This window comes from Nicotiana tomentosiformis, chromosome 9 (genome assembly GCF_000390325.3).
Source record: "Nicotiana tomentosiformis chromosome 9, ASM39032v3, whole genome shotgun sequence".
Taxonomy (NCBI): Eukaryota; Viridiplantae; Streptophyta; class Magnoliopsida; order Solanales; family Solanaceae; genus Nicotiana; species Nicotiana tomentosiformis.
In genome coordinates, this window is record NC_090820.1 from 44,640,319 (window position 1) to 44,659,689 (window position 19,371).

The 19,371-nt window shown below is 35.2% G+C and overlaps 2 protein-coding genes across 2 annotated transcripts in view; both read right to left on the bottom strand.

Moving 5' to 3' along the window:
* Window positions 1–19,371, bottom strand: part of LOC104117629 (uncharacterized) — a 106,638-nt gene that overhangs the window by 48,848 nt on the left and 38,419 nt on the right. The window lies entirely within an intron of this gene.
* Window positions 3,459–6,472, bottom strand: LOC108945821 (uncharacterized). The gene is made up of 3 exons (XM_070186226.1): window positions 6,362–6,472; window positions 6,097–6,222; window positions 3,459–3,788 (listed from the first exon to the last, which is right to left on the bottom strand). Exons 1-3 carry the CDS (start codon window positions 6,423–6,425, stop codon window positions 3,628–3,630), a joined length of 351 nt encoding a protein of 116 aa, XP_070042327.1. The 5' UTR covers window positions 6,426–6,472; the 3' UTR covers window positions 3,459–3,627.

Here is a 19,371-nt window from a genome sequence, read left to right on the forward strand (position 1 = left end):
TGTGAGTCATGCATTCTACATGATTTGTTGTGTTGTGTTTACATTCCAATATGTTCCTCCATTATAACTTGGTGAATTGATTGTCAATATGAATTTAATTGCATGGAGTCATTATATCATATTTTGTTGGGTTGTTGGTAACATAATGATTTAAATAAAAGAATTATTGACATGCTTTATTTTATGTGCCTCTTAAGATAGAACTCGTTAACTCACTCGGTGCCTTATTATTATTCTAAATGGTTATCGCACTTTCACTATAAATGGGTTCTCAAATTATACTCATCACTCAGTTAGATGTTTTCCTTACTTACAATTGTTATCATATTTTTCTTTAACAAATTCTATATTTAATTCGTTAATTTATCTTATGTTTTTCTTTATTTAAAATGATACTTTTACACAATTTATTTGATTTCTAAACTAAACCCATCCGATACTCTATTTCGTATAAGTGGTATATTATTTTACTTTAATTGATTTCTAAAATAAACTTATTATTTAATTTGACACCTTACTTTATTCATGGTTGTTATTATGTTTTATGGTGTTAAAATGAAGCTTTCGTTCATCGAAATTGATATTTTGCACAGTTGCAAAGTACATGGTAACATGTGGGGTTTGCCGTGCGAAGGTGATTGTTATTGTGGGCACGAGGTTCCATATGTGTAAGATTTGGAAATTGTGGTTCATGACTTGTGGTTTATGAGGTGTGGTGCCTTATGATAATTATTGTTGTAAGTCCATGCATTGGAAGCGATTTGATTATTTGAGTTGTCATCATTTTCTTTCCTTATTTGAGTTCATTTACATATCATTGGTGTTCTAGTTATGTTGTTTCTTTAATACTCGTTTATTACTTACTGGCATATATGTTTCTATTACTTTATTATTGGTTGTAATTCAATAATTTTTCCGCCATTGGTCTTGCATTGGTGTTCTTTATATTGTTAGCTTATATATATCTTGAACAGGTTTCTATGTCTAGTAGGTGTCTTGACCTAGTCTCATCACTACTTTATCGAGGTTAGGATTTGATACTTACTGGGTACCATTGTGATGTACTCATGCTACACTTCTGAACATTTTTGTCTAGATCCAGGTATTCTGATTGTGTTGTTGAGAGTTGTGTCTGCGCGGCACGAGATTTCAAGGTATACCTGTTTGACGTTCGCAGACCTTAGAGTCACTATCTTACTTCATTATGCTTCTGTTAAATTGTAATTCAAAGCAATATTATGTTTAGAAATTCTAGTGTGTTTTAGTAGTGCTTATGACTTTGTACTAACGGTTTTGGGAAATGTATAATTACTTGACATTTGCGGCTATGTATGTCATTTAATGGTTTCTGATAAATTATTAAATAGTTCAATTATGTTATTCAATCAGCATGTGTTAGGCTTACCTAGTCTTAGAGACTAGGTGCCATCGCGACATCATACGGTGGGAAACTGGGGTCGTGACAAATATGGGTTAACAGAAATCGACTTAATATCATCAAACAATACTAGAGAATTCAATTGCAATAGATAAAGTTAAGATGTTTACACTTTTTTCAAAAAGACAACAAACGTCAACCTGGGGTTCGCCCGGTCAAACCCCGGGTCCAATTGTAGATTCTGTCCACCTATAACCTCGCGATTTCATATATGTGATTAGTTTCAAAATGCGAGTTCAAATTGACTCTCAAAACTCAATTTCTTATTTTTCAAAAACTTAGCAAAGTTTCATCAATTTCTACTTTGATTCAAATGGTTTTGATGTCAAAATCTAAGATATGTTGATGGAATATGATTAGAAATAGATTAGAATCACTTGCCCAAGGTTTGTAGGTGAAAATTCCTTCTCCAAATCGCCTCCTACTGAATCTAGGGTTCAAAAATGTGAGAATGAGTTCAAAAATCCCGTCTGCTAACTCTTTAACCAGCTGCAGATGTCACATTTGCAACACATGAGTTGCATTTGCGAACCCTCGCAATTGTGGACTAGGGATCGCGTTTGCGAACTCTGACAGGCTCAACATGCATCGCAATTGCGAACTGGGAACATCGCAAAGACGGGCAAATTGTTCGCAATTGCGAACATGACCAAATTCTGCTAGCTTCGCAAATGTGAAGGTGAGATCACATTTGCGACAACTTCCTATCGCCTTCGCAAATGCGAGCCTGGTGTTCGCATTTGCGACACCAAAGCATCAGACATCAGTTTCTGCAAATTTTCAGTCCAAACTACTTTTGGAACGTGTCCGAAACTTATCCGAGCCATTGGGGCTCCAAACTAAACATACACACAAGTCTAACAGTATCATATGAACTTGCTCGCGCGATCAAAACACAAAAATAACATCTAAAACTACGAATTGAACACTAAAATGCATGATTTTCAAAGAAATTTTCAAGAACTTCTAGAATTAAAACTAAGCGTCTGAAACCTATCAAATCAGCTCCAAACAACACCAAATTGTGCAGACAAGTTCTAAATTCCATAACGTACCTATTCCAAATCCAAATATCAAATTTCGAGCTCGATAGCTAAAATTCAACCTACGGTCAAACTTTTCAACTTTAAATTGTCAAATTTAGGCAAGTCAACATAAATCAACCTACGGACTTCCAAAATCAATTTCGGGCATACGCCTAAGTCCGAAGTCACGATACGAAATTACCGGAGTCATAAAAATACAGTTCTTGGGTCATTTTCACAAAAGTCAAAGTTTGGTCAATAATTTCAAATTTAAACTTCTAAGTCAAGAATCAAGGGTCCAATTCAACCCAAAAGCTTCATAGAACGAAACAAATTAGCCCCGCAAGTCATAAAAGCATAAATACACATATGTGAAGCAACAAAAAGAGGTAATGGGGCGCAATTATATAAAACGAAAAATCGGGTCGTTGCACATCATTATACATGTGTTATCTTTATATTAGACTCTGACTATCTTCTTCTGCACTTGTCACTACTTTCAGCCCAAGCTTAGCTCTGTTTCTTATTGAGTATATGGTTGGTTGTAATCATACTACACTTTGCGCTTCATGTGCAGATCCAGGTACATCTGGACGTGGTGATTGCTAAATCTGTGCTAGTACTTGTTTGGAGATTTCAAGGTAGTTGCTATGACATCCGTGGATCTTGACTCTTTTTTTTTTTCTTCAGTATTGTTCTATTAATCAGACAGTTGTACTGGGGAGCTTGTTTATGTTTTGATATTTAGTAGTGCTCATGTACTCGTTGACACCGTATTTTGGGGTGGTTGTAGTAGTATTTATGTTATTTGTAGCAGATATTTACGATATTTTCACTGTTTAGTTTATTAAACAATGTTTATTCAAACGTCTAACTGCTATGCGATTGTCTTGTCTAGCAAGTGTGTTAGGCGTCATCACGACAGATTGGGATTTTTGGTCATGACAATTTTATATAAATCTCAAACACACCCAACGGAATATACAACAATCCAATAAAAAACAACTCAAAATTAGGAGAAATATTTAAAAATACATTACCACATCATAGGTTCTAGAAGTTGATATATCTACATAATCATAATGATTGTTTGCGACCTCAACTTCAGTACAAATCTTATTTTAGTATTTTGTACGTTCCTCAATACAAATTTTATTTTAATAATTATGGACCACAGGTGCCATGGGGGCTGAAAACGGAACACTCAAAGGCACCAGGGTAACACTTGGGGCCACAAGTTGCACCAATACAGTCGCTGTCAGTCTTACAACACTTAGTGTACATACAAAATCCAAGTTTTCTAGGACGACTAAAATAGAAGGGTCCTGCATACAAAAAACAAGTCTCATAATACTCATACATTTATCAAAACCATCACTAATTTGAAAATAAATGAAGATTAATGTCTAACTCACTTTTATTTGTGTGAATTCTATTGTAGTTAATTATTGGAACTTTACGAAATATAGTTTGAAAAGCTGCTAAAGTTTTTTCTTTTTAGGACATAAATTTACTTTATGAGCACCACACAAACACATACATATTTTCAGTTTTCTTGAAAAAACTTTGTATTAAGACAATAGCTGTTGTCAGACAAAAATGATCAATATTATGATTTAAAATTATAGATTCCTTTTACCTTGACTTATTCAAGATACACATCGTATAATACATTTAGAAAATTTCATTTAAAAATAGAACATGATACTAACTTAAGAAGCGAAAAGTTTAAATTCTTTGCACACGCTAAACTTTGAGGGCTTAAAACTGAAAGTTTGTCCTAATATACTTCATATATACGGATACATTTGTGCCAATTATCAATTTCTATACGCCCTATCATTAAATGATATTTATGTTTTTTGACATCTTAAATAATTACCACAAATTGATGCTTGGACTAAAAACTGATCAATTAGAATTATAAATAGAGTCACACACCATAATAACTTTATATGATCAATCAACATATGTATTAATCTTTTGAATGTAGAAAGTAGATCTTTCATGATCATGATATTAGTATTAGGGGTGGGCATAAAATCCGAAAAATCGAATTCCGAACCGAATCGAATTAATTTGGTATTTTGGTTTCAGTCTTTTCGGTATTTCGGTTTATTTCGGTACATAAATTTTGGTATTTCGTTAATTCGGTATGGTATACGGTATCGGGTTTTTGATATACCAAAATAGTTTAGTCCAAGCCCAACTTTATTTTTGTTGCTGCATAGTTGGAAACGTTGTAGATCACAACTTTTACTGTTGTCAGGTGACTTGTTTATCACCCAATATGGGCTGGGTTAATCCATTGGGAGCCCTCATATTTTCAATCAGTTTTAGTTTATTAACGGTCCATTTAGATAAAATCCGAATGATTTCTTAAAACACTTGCCTATCTTACTAAAATGAAATCTGCAATGGTATATCCAAAATGGTTATTTTTTCTTTGTGAAATGTCCCAAAGTGATGCCTAGTCTTATAGCAAAACTTGATTTTACCTTCTTTGTACAACCTTTTCCCCGTTCTATTCTAAAAATATAGAAATAGAGAGTAAATTGTGTACTGATGTCTTATTTCATACTAAGGTTTTAAATAATTATATTCTTGACTATCATGCAATAGGATATTTGGTATACATGGTGTACTGGTGTTAATGTAAATAATTTGTGACTGAATAAGCATAATTCGGATGTAACAACATAATATTCTTAAATATAGCATCTCTACTCTTTGAATTTTAAAATATTGAAATTTAATTAAACATTAAGAATATAAAATATGTAGAGAGAACATAGCTTTATTTACAAAATAGATGCATAGAAACTACTCTTGTTCTGAATTTTCTATACTTTCAATAATATTCTATAAACATGTTTTATATATCATGACCTTCACAAAAGATTCTTACTTTATTTCAGTGTTTGTATAAAAAAAATCGCAAATTAAAGTGTTTTCGTTATCAAGCTGATTGAACTGTACTATTACGGATTACCAGCCTCATTTAACCTTGTGCATGTTAAAACAATCTCAACTCATTTAGCCTTCATAAGAACCTGCTGAGTTCAGGTTGTGCCTTCGTCGAAATACTCTTGTCTAAAAACCTAATATGCAATTCTACCAAGATCACACTTTTTGTGCCTCACGTGAAGCTTTTTGACCTTTTGTTTGGGATATCAAGTCATCGAAAGGTTTTTTTTCTGCAGATACACCAATTTATGTACCATTTTTTTAATTAAGAAACAAACAAAATTTTTGATTCTATATCAGATTGATCTTCGGTGAAATCTCAAACAACATGGATTAAATTAGTTAAGGAGTGGGGAAGACACTCAAGATTTGGTTTAAACCGAAACCGTTCCGAACCAAAATAAGAAATATCGAACCGTACCGAAATATTTTGGTACAGTATTTGGTATACACAATTGATAAATCGAATACCGAATCGAAATTCTTAAATACCGAACCGAAGTACCGAATAACCATCTAATTAGTATTATGGTAGCTATTATATTAATGTCTAATTGATTAAAGACCAATTTGCTTGTTGTGTCCTATTAATGAGAAATGTATACTTAAAAGAATGTAATTAATGTAATATAGTACGGGAAAAAATAAGTTAACCAACAGGCATACCATAACGAGTCGCAACCAGTTGAACAAATTCATCAACTTTTTCGGCGTCAAGGTCTTTTGATACCGGAAGTTGTAAAACATTCAACTTAGTTGACTTGACCTCCTCATTTGCCATAAGTTGTAGAGCTGCCATATTTGTAATAAAGTTTGTGTTAATTACTTTGATATCTAAAAATAATCTCTTTTGATAGTTGAGGTTGAAGTAGGGGGGAGAAAGTAGTGAGAGTAAAATCCGAACATTTATATATAATAAAATTATACTAACCAGATGCATAAAGTAAGAAGGCTAGAACCAAACAAAACATCGTTGGAGAACTCTTTCCACCCATTATGATCGATGAAGAAAAACTACGATTATCAAAAAGAAGTTGCAACAATTGTATTGCCTTCGTGATAAATTTATAGGGAGAGTAACAAGCTTTTCTTTCCTTGTTGTAAAAGAGGGAGTAGTTAATTGAGTCGGCTAAAAATGACATTAGTATTATAAAATACAAATTATTGGTTTTGATTGGTCAAGATAAAAGTGACATTTAAACTAACATATACAAATTATTGATTTTGATTGGTCAAGATCAAAATGACATTTCAACTAACATATACAAATTATTGGTTTTGAAAACTTTTCATGGAAAATGACATTCTTGTATACCAAATATAAATAATAGGCATCTTATCTCGTCTACAACTTTTTACATGTTGCTTTTTTTAATTTATTATATCATTATAATGTGTATAATTTCTCCATTAATATATATGTCATTGCTTTTAAAATTTGCAAGAAAATTTTATTAATACAAGACGATAGTTATTGAAAGTAAGAAAGAGCATTATACCTAAAAGATCCTCTTACTAATGCAAAGCAGTAATTAAAAATAAATATTTTTAATATACACTAAAAGTCTAGAAAGTAAGAACAAATGTTACAATGAAAAGGCCAACATATCTGTCACGAGCCAAAATCTCATCTAATCGTGATGACACCTAACTGTGACATGCTAGGTAAGCCAAACAGCAAATAATACAACTCGAATGAAAGATTATCAACAAATAATAAATAAAATTGAGAAAATTCATACAATTATCCCAAGGACTGGTAGTACCAAGATATGAGCGACTAAGAACAAGATTACGAGTGCAACTCTAATATGAACAGAGATTACATCATCTATTTAAAATTTACATAAACAAAATATAAAACCTAAACGACCATGAACAAGTGACAACTTGTATCTAGAACGCTGGTACCTCTTCAATGCTGGCCTTCATCATCACAACAGCTCAGCTCTGCAATCTGCACGCAAGGTGCAAAAGTATAGTATGAGTATAACTAACCCCATGTACTTAGTAAATCTCTTGACTAACCTCAGTGAAGTAGTGACGAGACTTTAAGTCAAAAGATACTAATTTTATGAAACCTGAAATGTTCATGAACGTACATGTGCACAAGGACAATAACGAAAGCTAAGCATGAAGTACAAGTAAGGCCATCCATATATATAGACAAGACATGCACAACCATTGTAAACAAACTAATAGTTCAACGTATAGAGAATATATGCATTTGATATCAAATAACTAGTCAACAGTTGCATATAGAAAAGATATGCATGGATAAACAAGTCAATTTACACGGATTAATATATAGAGAAGATATGTACCGTGAATTATTTCATCATGTAAAGCAACATAAAGAGAATATATGAATAAAAGGCATATATACATTACGGTGATAGCATTTAGAAAAGATATGTGTCCCGACCCAAAATCTTAACCAATCGTGATGACACCTAACATATTTGCTAGGAAAGCCGGACATAACAATAAAGAACCAAAATAACAGAATTTACATAAATAACATATGCCTAAAACCTCAATATAGCAAAATACCGCTAATACATGATATAACCCCCAGAAATTGGTAAATACAGATAAGCTCTAATATGGAAATACAAGTCTGAAATGACCAAGTACAATACTGTCTGAAATAAAGACAACATTAATTAAGAAAAGAGACGCCAAGACTGCGGTCAAGAATGCAGTTCTACCTTGTCTCTCAGCAATCAACTCTGTTGCTAGCCTCGGCTACTAATGACTGGGTCTGGCACCTGGATTTGTACAATTAAGTGTAGAGTGTAGCATGAGTACAACCGACCCAATATACTCAGAAAGTATCATAACTAACCTCGTCGAGATAAATGAGGCAACAAATATAAGTAAAACTTGCTATAACCTATATAGTTTCATCAATTCAACAAGTACAAAAACAAATAGTGTGACCAACTCAAAAATATAACGACCCGAGTGGTGATTTTGAGTAGTTGCACTTCGTTCGGTTGTTTGAGGGCCTGAGTAGCTTCATATGATTTATCATGACCTACGGGTATCATCGGTTTTAGTTTTCAAGCGGTTCGGAATTTATTCGAGAGAATGATTCTTAGATAGAAAGTTTTAAGTCAGAAGAGTCGACCAAGTTTGACTTTTATGTATTTGACCTCGGATCGAAGTTTTGATGGTTCCGGTAGGTCCGTATAGAAATTTTGGACTTGGGTGTATGTCTAGATTTGCATTTGAATGTTTCTAGAAGGTTTTGGCTATAATTAGCAAAAGTTGGCAATTTGAAGATTTGGAAAGTTCATAGGTTTGATCGGGAGTTGACTTCGATATTATAAAGTTCGTATTATTGTTATAGGAGTTAAAATAAGTTCGTTATATCATTTACAACTTGTGCGCGAAATTTGAGGTGATTCCAAGTTGTTTAGACGTGTTCGGGAAATAGTTCACTAAGCTTGATTTGAGGTGCGATTCATAGTTTTGATGTTGTTATGTTGGATTTAATACCTCAATCAGTTCCGTATTATGTTTTGGAACTTATTGGTATGTTCGGACGGGTCCTAGTGGCTCGAGTGATTTTGGATAGGTTTGGGTTGTGTTGCACTCGCTGTTTTATGTTTCGACGCCATTTCTTCAAGCATAAAGGGTAATATATTAATAAAATGAGATCCAAATTCTGTTTTGATTAAATCATTACATCCGTATCATAATTACAGAGCCATAGAAAAAAGAATCGTTGAATTTAGACATTGTATGAGGGAGTTATTCTAAATTTAGTGTCAGAGAACAAAGTTGGTGCTGGTGCTTCGCATATGCAAAGTTGGGTTCGTTTTGCGACCCCATAGGTGCGAAAAATGGTCCGCAAAAGCAGGAATGACTACTGGAAAACCGTAGGTGCGGCTTTTTTGGCGCAAAAGCGGAAATCCCTATGTATAAACAAATCATATTGCGTTCTTTTGGTAGTTTGAGCATATCTTGAGTTCTAGAGCTCCAATTGATGTGATATTTGCGGCGTTCTTCTCGTCTTCATGTGATTCAGTAAATATTCTTAATTTTTTGTATTTAACACACTTACAGTAGTTCATTTGTTAATTAATCCATGTTTTGATTGGAGTACTGGGGGTTTTATAAAAAACATTTCTAAAGTGAATTCGAGTCACCCCAAGAGCAAGGTTGAGGAGTTCTTGGAGGGAGGGGTAAGGTTTGCGTACACACTACCCTCTCCAGACCTCACTAGTGGGATTATACTGGGTTGTTGTTGTTGTTGTTTGTTATTTCTAAAGTGAATAATTAAGTCTTGGACATCGATTCATAGTCGGAATTAAATAAAATTAGTATGGTTGAACTCGTATTCAAATGTATTGTCGGAATTTGTGAGTTTTGTTGGGTTCTAAGGTGCGGGTCTGGGTTAACCTTTTGGTTGACTTTGAGTATTTGATAAAATATTCTACCTTTATTGCTCGGGTTTGTTTCCCATGGCAATTCTAGAGTATTGTTTGGCTTACTCGGTATTTGATTTATCTTGTTCGAGGTAAGTAACATATATAAAATTAGATTTGAGGGTAATTAACCCTGGGAATGATGTTATATGTGATGTGTTGGGGTGACAGGCATGCGTGCGTGCACGGGGATGTTCATGATTTGAGTGAACTTTAGACTATTACCGGACTTGTGTTACTATAATGCTTTCTTATACTAGTGTTTTCTTTATTCACTTGATTATTTGAGCTATGATTCATGTTAGAAATAATGTTTAGGATATGTGCTTATTTGGTTGAGACATAATGGGGATATTCTTGATGTTTTGAGTTGTACATTGTAACTGCGGTGATTTACTTAGTCATGACTCCTCATTTGCATGTCATGTCGCACTCTCTATACATTAATTATTTGCTATATCATACATGTTGTTGTATTCCATATGTGATACTGTTTTGGATGAATTCTATGAGATTGTGAGCCCTTGAGACTCGAGAGGTTGTTGACTGATGTGGGCCGTAGAGCCGTATTGTGAGTGTTATATGGATCGGGTTGCTCGCCTCAACATGCCTTATTATCTATTGAGTGATATATGGATCATGTTGCACGCATGTCACGATCTAAAATTCTAACCTGTCGTGATGACACCTAACACAATACTAGGCAAGGCGACAACCACATAATAACTACACATTTGGATTAAAAACATGATTTAATAAGTTCAATAGTGAAAAATCTCATAAATAAATAATAAGAACAACCTCGACTCAACTACAAAAATCCCAAAATCCTGGTGTCACTGAATACATGTGCTACTAATGTCAACATAGTCTAAAACTCTAGTAAACAAGTCTGAGAAAATAGAATAGTACAACAATAAAATAAATGGAAGGAGAGTCAAGGTCTGCGGGCGTCATAGCAGCTACCTCAAGGTCTTCGAACAAATATTTTCACCACTCTAGCAACCACTGCGTCCTAATGTACCTGGATCTGTACACGAATTGCAGAGTGTAGTATAAGTACAACCGATCCAATATAATTAATAAGTAACAAGACTAACCTTGGGCTGAAAGCAGGGACAAGCTGAGAAAGATACAGTCTGAATCAAAATAATGACAACACGGATATAACAAGATAATGATAGTAATAACTCAGAGAACTTCCATATTCAGCTCGTACACAGTACATAAAGTTAGGCGTGATTTCACGTTCAACAATTTAAGCTCAAATCTGATAAAATATGCCAAGTACAGCTAGCATGAGGAATGTTGCATCTCTATGACTACTTGTCAAATATGCATGTCAAATGTAATGCATCACAGTGATAATCCAAGGTACTCACACTCTCAGAGTACTCAATAAGTCTGTCTCAAACCCCCCCACATCACACACTATTACTTAGCACTGTATAAGTGCCTGCGCTTACTGCTGGTATGTCAGACTCCGGAGGGGCGGATGCTGCCCAACCGCTAATATAAAGCCAATATGGCCTACCTAGGCGTGCAACCCGATCCCATAATAATAAATAAGCCCATAAGTCTTGCTGTGGCATGCAACCCGATCCCATAATATCACTCATAATCCGGCTCTCAGGCCCCAACTCAATCAACAATATCTCTAGTCTCATGGGCTCACAAATCTTATGCCACTTAGCCCAAACAATGATAACATGATGTAACAGTAAATGAGAATAGAGACTGAGATATGATATGTAAATGAATAAATATGACTGAGTACATAATTGCAACCTAAGCAAATAACTCAACAACAAAAATGCCGTCAGTGGGTCCCAACAAAATAAGCACATAGTCTAAACATAATTTCTAACATGCATCACAACTCAATTACTCTAACACGTACAAATTACATAGATAAAAACAAGACTATATAACTACACAATATCACATAATCAACCGAGTCATAATTACCATGGTGCATGCCCACACCCTATCACCTAGCATGTGCTTCGCCCCAACACTAACCATATAACACGTATTCTAGTGATTCATACCCTCGGTACCATGTTTATAAGTGTTACTTACTTAAAGTAGACAACTAAATGCTCCAATAAACCCTTGTCTTGCGAATCGACCTCCGAACGACTCGAATCTAGTCACAAACAACTTAATATAATCAATACAAACTATAGGAATCGATCCCATACGATAAAGATAAGTTCTTTAACCAAGTTTAAAAAGTCAACCCAAAAAGTTAACCCCGAGCCCACGCCTCGGAACCCAACAAAATTCATAAAATCTGAAATCCATTTAATAACGAGTCCACCCATACAAAAAACATCCAATTCTGACTACAAATCGACCCTCAAATCCCCAAATTTTACTCTCCAATCCCTAGTCCAAAATCCCCCAAATTTGCATGTAAAGCCTGCCTAAAGCCAGCTCAAGCCTGGCTTTTACCTTGCATAGCCTACCTAAATCCAGGCTCCTCTTCTACACATAAATCTTGATGAGTGAGCACATGATTAATACTTTAACAAAATCAATCTACTGCATATGGAGATCATATAGTAGCGACACTTGAAGGACGATGCAGACTTCAACTCTGCGGTGGAGATGTTTGGAATTCATTTTAGACTATGGACAATATACCCTGGCGCCTGGTGAGAGCTTGATAGGTGCTGCTTGGTATTTGCCAATGACAATTGGATTCACATACACTAATAGGAGAAAGAAGTATTCAACTTATCTTATTGTAATAGTTAGTTAATTAGGTTTTAGCTTTTCTATCTTTTTTAATAGCTAGTGGCTTCATGTAACTTCTATTTTGGTTTTTGGTTTGGACATCTTGTAAACATTGGACCCATTTTTGGGATTTTATTTATATATTAGCCCTTACACAAAAAAAAAAAAAAAAAAAAAACCCCCAAATTGCACCTTAAAACACATAATCTAGCTGTAGAAATCAATGGATATTCAATATTATTGGACAAAAGTGATCAAAAGTTACTTACCTCTTGATTTGTAGTGAAATTCCTCACAAATATTGGCCCTAGCCGAGCTCCACAAGCCAATACTATAACCCTCGTTTAGAAATTTTAAATAGTCCGCCTAGTTGCTCTACTTCGCGAAAATGGAAATTGCCTCGCGTTCGCGAAGCACAAATATTCTCAGCTATCAAATCCTCTTACGTGAATGCGACAACCCAGTCGCGAACACGATGACTAAGACCACTTATCTTCACGATCGTGGTCCTGACAATGCGATCGCATTGAACAAATCACCTGCCGCCCTTGGCCTGACCTCCCTTCTTCGCGAATGCGACCTTCTACACGCGTTTGCGATGCATAACTCCCACCTTCGCTGTAACGACCCAACCAGCCGTTTTAATTTTTAGAATCCCGTTCCCTTAAATAAAACTTCTCGTATGTGCTTTAATGATTTATGACTTGTGGGGATGGTTGGTTCAGAATTTGGAAGTGTTTGGGTTGAAATCGGAACACTTGGTTCCTTAAGTTGGCTTTAAAAGGCCAAGTTTGACTTTGGTCAACATTTTGTGCAAACGGACTCGGATTAGTATTTTGACAGTTTTGGTAGGTCCGTATCGTGATTTGGTACTTGGTCTTATGCCGAAATCAAATTCCGAGGTTCCTAGCCCGAGATATGGAATTTTGATGAAACAATTAAAAATATTGAAGTTCAAATAGTAACTGAATGTCGAATTATGTGCAAACGACCCCGGAATAGAATTTTGATGATTCCAACAGCTCCGTATGGTGATTTTGGGTTTAGGAGCGTGATCGGAATTTTATTTGGAAGTCCGTAGTGAAATTAGGCTTGAAATGTCTAAAACAAGAATTTAAGTTTGAAAGTTTGACCGGGGAGTTGACTTTTTGATACCGGAGTCGGAATCCAGTTCCAAAAATTTTCATAGCTCCGTTATGTTATTTATTACTGTATGTAAAATTTGAGGTCAATCGGAGTTGATTTGATAGGTTTCGACATCAAATATAGAAGTTAAAAATTATAAGTTTCATGAAGCTTGAATGGGAGCATAATTCGTGGTTTTAGCGTCGTTTTATGTGATTTAAGTTTTCAAATAAGTTCGTATGATATTTTAGGATTTGTAGGTATATTTGGTTGAGGTCCTGAGGGCCTCGGGTGAGTTTCGGATGGTTAACGGATCAAAAGTTGGACTTAAAACAGCCGCTGTAATTTTTCCTTTATGTTGGAAATTCTGGCCCAAAATCGAGGCTGAGGATCGAGGATGAGGCCGAGGATCGAGGGCTGCAGGGCATAATTATAAAAGAGGGCATTCGTCCCATTCGCCATTTTTAAGAAATTGGAGCTTGAGCAGAGGCGATTTTTGATATATTTTCAAGGAAAAGACATTGGGGTAAGTGATTCTAACTTGGATTTTGTCTATAAACATAAATATATCATTGTTCTCATCATTTAATTAGTGTTTTGAGATTTAAACTGGTATGGTTGTCGAATTTCATAACTTTTACCGGATTCCGAGTCGTGGGCCCCACAAACGAATTTTTAATTAATTTCGGGATTTTTATTAAAAATGTAGTATTTTCTTATAGAATTAATTCCTATAATTTTTAGTGATTGTATCAAATTATTTTGGCTAGATTCGATCCAGACAGAGTTGGATAATCGTGGAAAAGGCCTTCTAGTGGATTAAATTGGAGCAAGACGAGGTAAGTCTCTTGTCTAATCTTGTGAGGGGAAAATTACCTCATAGGTGATTAAAACTAAATAATTATTGCTAATTATTGGGACTACGTACGCACAAGGTGACAAGAGTCCGTGCGTAGTTACTATTAATGCTAAAGTCCGGGTAGTTTAGGACTCAAAGCATAAATTACTTGTGTAAATTATATTCTTTGTTTAATTAATATTATTTGATATATATATATATATATCAAATATATTGTGAATTGTTAGCTAAAAATACTAAAGGATGAAAATCTCATATACTTGATTTTCTGTTTAAATTAATTAATTGTTAAGAAATATTGTTCCTTCTTGTGAATTTTATCTTATAATAAATATACTCTCATTCCGGAGGTACATAAGAAAATGTCATCCTTTCTTGTGGAGCGGACCGAACGCCTCGGCAGGATAGATGCATCTATGGATCGTGCCGCACGTCCCTCGACAGTGTACACGAAACTCTGGAACGGGCCGTACGACCACGACAGAAATCGTGCTTAATAATAATAATAATTACACGATACTTGGACAGTTTATTATAGCTTGTAAAGCTATTTGATAAATTGAAAATTTATTGAAACTGAATTGCAACTTGTAAAGCTATTTGATAAATTGGAATTTTTATTGAATTGAAGGATTTAATTAATAGATTAGAAATTATTTAAATTGAATGAATTTAATTAATATATTGAGAATTTTTGGAATTTAAGGAATTTAATTACTTCTGCTTGTTCAATAAAATTATTGTTAACTCTGTGTATCACGTTGATATAAATATTTCTATTTTCATGATTATTTAATAGTATTGACCCATAGTGAGGGTCAAAGTCGGCCATCCCGTCTCTACCTCTTCGAGATTAGGCTTGATACTTACTGGGTACACGTTATTTTCGTACTCATATTGCACTTGCTGCACATTTTATTGTGCAGGTACATATATGTATAGCGGCCTTGTGGGCGCAAATGTGTGGTTAATAATTGTGGGGACATAGGTGAGTTGCATTCTATATTACGATCCGCAGCTAACAGAATCTCCTTCAGAGTTATTATATTTTTCTGTCTGATTTATATTCTGGACAGATGTTGTATGTTATTTTAATTCCCTAGTAACTTCTCATGCACTTGTGACACCGGGTGTTGGGAATGGTTGTGAATTGTTTAGAAATTTAGTTGCTAAAAATATTTATCATTTACTCTATGAGATTTATCTTTACTATTTCATTGATAAATAATTTATTTAAAAAACATAATACTAAAATGGGTAATTTAGTTAATTGATTATGATTGACTTGCCTAACAGTGATGTCCGGTGCCATCACGGCCTTTTTAGATTTTGGGTCGTGACATTCGCAAATGCGTCCCAATTCTTGCGAACGCCTAGAATAATTTTTACCTGTCTCCCAAATTCTCTTCGCGATCGCGAGCCCTTCCTCGCGAATGCGTATAAGGAAACCAAATACAACAATTACAACAGTCCAACAAGTCCAAAATGAGACGAACATAATCCAAATACGACACAGACTTCGTCAATGTCTCAAACCACATAAAACAATATTGAAAACATGAATCTCACTCCAATTCAAGCCTAATGAACTATTAAACTTTCAACTTCTAAAATCAATGCCAAAACACACCAAACCAACTCCGATTGACCTCAAATTTTGCACACAAGTCATAAATGACACAACAACCTATTGCAACTCCCAAAATTAAAATCTGAGCCCGTTATCAACAAAGTCAACTCTCGGTCAAACTTCTCAACTTTCCAGTATTCGCCTAATCAAGCCAAAACGATCTATATACCTCCAAATCAGTATACGGACATACACCTAAGTCTAAAACCACCATACAAAGCTATCGGAAATATCAAAACTCTATTCCGGAGTCGTTTACTCATAAGTTAATATTCAGTTAACTCTTTTAATTAAAGCTTCCAACCTTGAGACTGTGTGTTCCAATTCATTTCGAAATATTCCCGGAACCAAACTAACTACCCCGGAAAGTAACATAACTATAAATGAACATAGAATAAGTAATAGATGGGGCAAAGGGGCTAAAATACTCAAAATGACTGGTCGAGCTGTTATAACGCCGCAACATGCTTATTGGTTATTGAGTGATATATGGATCGGGTTACATACTGCAACATGCCTTATTGGCTACTGATTATTAGTTGGATCGAGTTTCACGCCACAACATACAATATTGGCTTTCGATTAGCACTTGGGCAGGATCCTCCCCTCCGGATTCTGATATAGTAGAAGTGAGCGCGAGCACAGTGATATATACATGTGCTTTGGTTAGGGGATTTTAAGCCAGGCACCCATACAATACAGAGTGATTGTGTGTGTGTGATGGAGTGGGGGCAATTGAGATAGGCATCTTGAGTGTGATGAGAGTGAGGGTACTTGACGATATCACTGTGAAACTATTTACATGACATGTATATTTGACATATAGGCATAGAGATGTAAATATTTTCATACTAGATGGTATATGAAATTTGATGACTTGACATGTATATTGACATGTCGTTATAGGGATGTACTTTTCTCATACTATTTGGTAAACAAAAAGTTTTATCTACTGTTGTGAATTGGAAAATACAGTTCTTTTGATAAACACATGTATAATTGATTTCAGTTGTAAGATTTGGCCTTTGATTCTTATACTTGAAAAGCATTTCTACTTTTCCGTAGTTGTGAACAAGCTGAGCATAATTCCTTTTATGCCATTCTCTTTTACTATCTTTATTATATTATCACGAGTTGTTATTGGCTATTGGTGTTGGACTCTGACCTTCTTCTAAGCTCGTCATTTCTTTCGATCTAAGGTTAAGTTTATTACTTATTTAGTACATGGGGTCAGTTTTATTCATACTATACTTCTGTATCTTGCGTGCATATATTGGAGTCGATACTGCTGTGTATGGGGGAAGCTGGCATTGAAGATATACCTGCTTTATGGATATAGCTACCACTTGACCTTGGTAGTACCTTGGATCGATATGTTAATGATTCTGGTAGGTTCATATGATATTTTTGGACATGTACGCATGTTTGGTTGGGGTCCAGGGTGACCCCGAGCGTATTTCGGCATGTTATGTGAAAAATTGTGAAAGTTGAGTTTACAAGTTGAAATCTTGAGTTTTGAGAAGCAATTCTTATTATTTGATGTTATTTTGATAATTTTAGTTAGCAAGAAAGTTTTTATGATGTTATTATACTTGTGTGCATGTTTGGTTTGGAGCCCGAGGGGCTCGGGTGAGTGTCGGAGGCGTTGCGGATTGATTCGGAATAGCTGGTGCATTTCTGTTGTTGGTGTTCAGTTGTAGATCTCTCATTTGTGAGGTCTTGCTTGCATTTGCGAGCTTCTCTTTTGTGGTTAAGTGATTGAATTTTCGAGCATGGGCTTGGGTTTGGCTCTTCGCATATGTAAAGAATGAGTTACTTTTGCGAGGTTTACTATGTTTTCTTTTGCGATTCTGGCTTCGCACTTGCGATGCACTGTAGTGTTGGGCTACTTCGCATTTGCGAAACTTGACTCGCATATATGAAGGGGGTGTACTTCGCAAATGCGAAATTTCTGTCGCATTTGCGACGTTTGTCATCTGATGCATTATTCACATTTGCGACTAGTGTCTCGCATTTGCGGACATCGCATATGTGAACACGTGTTAGTGTTCGCAAATACAATGTCTGCAGCTGGGTAAAAGAGGGAAAAATCGGGACTCAACTCATTTTATACCATTTTCAACCCTAATCACTCTAAAGGCAATTTTCTTGAGAGCTTTTCTTTCCAACATCATTTTATACCATTTTATACAATATATAGATGTAGAAAAGCAGGGCAAAGATAGAAAAAATTGCTCACTCTCAACAAAGAAGTACCTCAAGCTACTAGAAAATGCCATAAGCTTGAGTGTCATGTGGTTTTCCACTAATGTAGTAGTTTTTAAGTCGAGATCATGTAGGACTTTTGTAAGGTTATAATATAGGCTTAGGGATAGGTATGATACATATGGATAATAGTGACTTAAATTCTCTATGGGCATTGCACTTCATTTTATCGCTTAAGCACAATTGTCTTTGCTCTTATTTAAACAATGACCTCTATTTTGTTTCTTCCCTTTCATGATTTATTTTATGGAGATGCCGACATTCCTTTGTGTTTATCCCCATTCTTTTTAAATTTTTTTTTGGAATTTCAAAAGCAACTATCTTTTTCAGTTCTCATGGCAACATCTAAAAAGATCAACAACCTCAAACAATTATTCTTTCACCAATTATTTTCACAATTACACCTCACGCCTAGATTTTTATATTCAGATTAGTGGGAGAGTCCCAGAGCCTACATAATCTAGTGAATATCTCCCGTGTAGGGAAGCCTCAGAGGCCAATTATGTGAAAGGGCAACCCAATGCAAAATCTCTACAAAGAAGACTTCAGCTCAGAGATGAGCCTTCCTCCCCAGCTAGCTCTTCTGAGGGTTTGGAAGAGGATAGCCAGGGTTCAGAGCCTTCTTCCTCACATACCCCCGCATCACCTATCCCAGTTGATGATAGTGATATGACTGATAATGGTCGAGGAGGTGATACTCGAGTTGCAAGACTAGAGAGGTCGAAGAAGAAGGAAGTATGGGAGGACAGATTTGTTGGCCTAACTGCTTTCAACAGCTTCAGAGGATTGTGGACTCAAAGATCGCTCACTCTTGAGCGTAAATTTTATTTCAAGGATTTGGATAGATACAACTTGAACGTGGCAAAACAGTATAGGGAAAGAAA

Bases quoted from the DNA above. Each gene is read 5' to 3' on its own strand.
- LOC108945821 (XM_070186226.1), bottom strand. From the start codon at position 6,425: ATGGGTGGAAAGAGTTCTCCAACGATGTTTTGTTTGGTTCTAGCCTTC. The intron at 6,223-6,361 runs GTTAGTATAATT...CAAATATGGCAG, and splicing joins CTTCTTACTTTATGCATCTG to CTCTACAACTTATGGCAAAT. The intron at 3,789-6,096 runs GTATGCCTGTTG...TTTTGTATGCAG, and splicing joins ACTGGTTGCGACTCGTTATG to GACCCTTCTATTTTAGTCGT.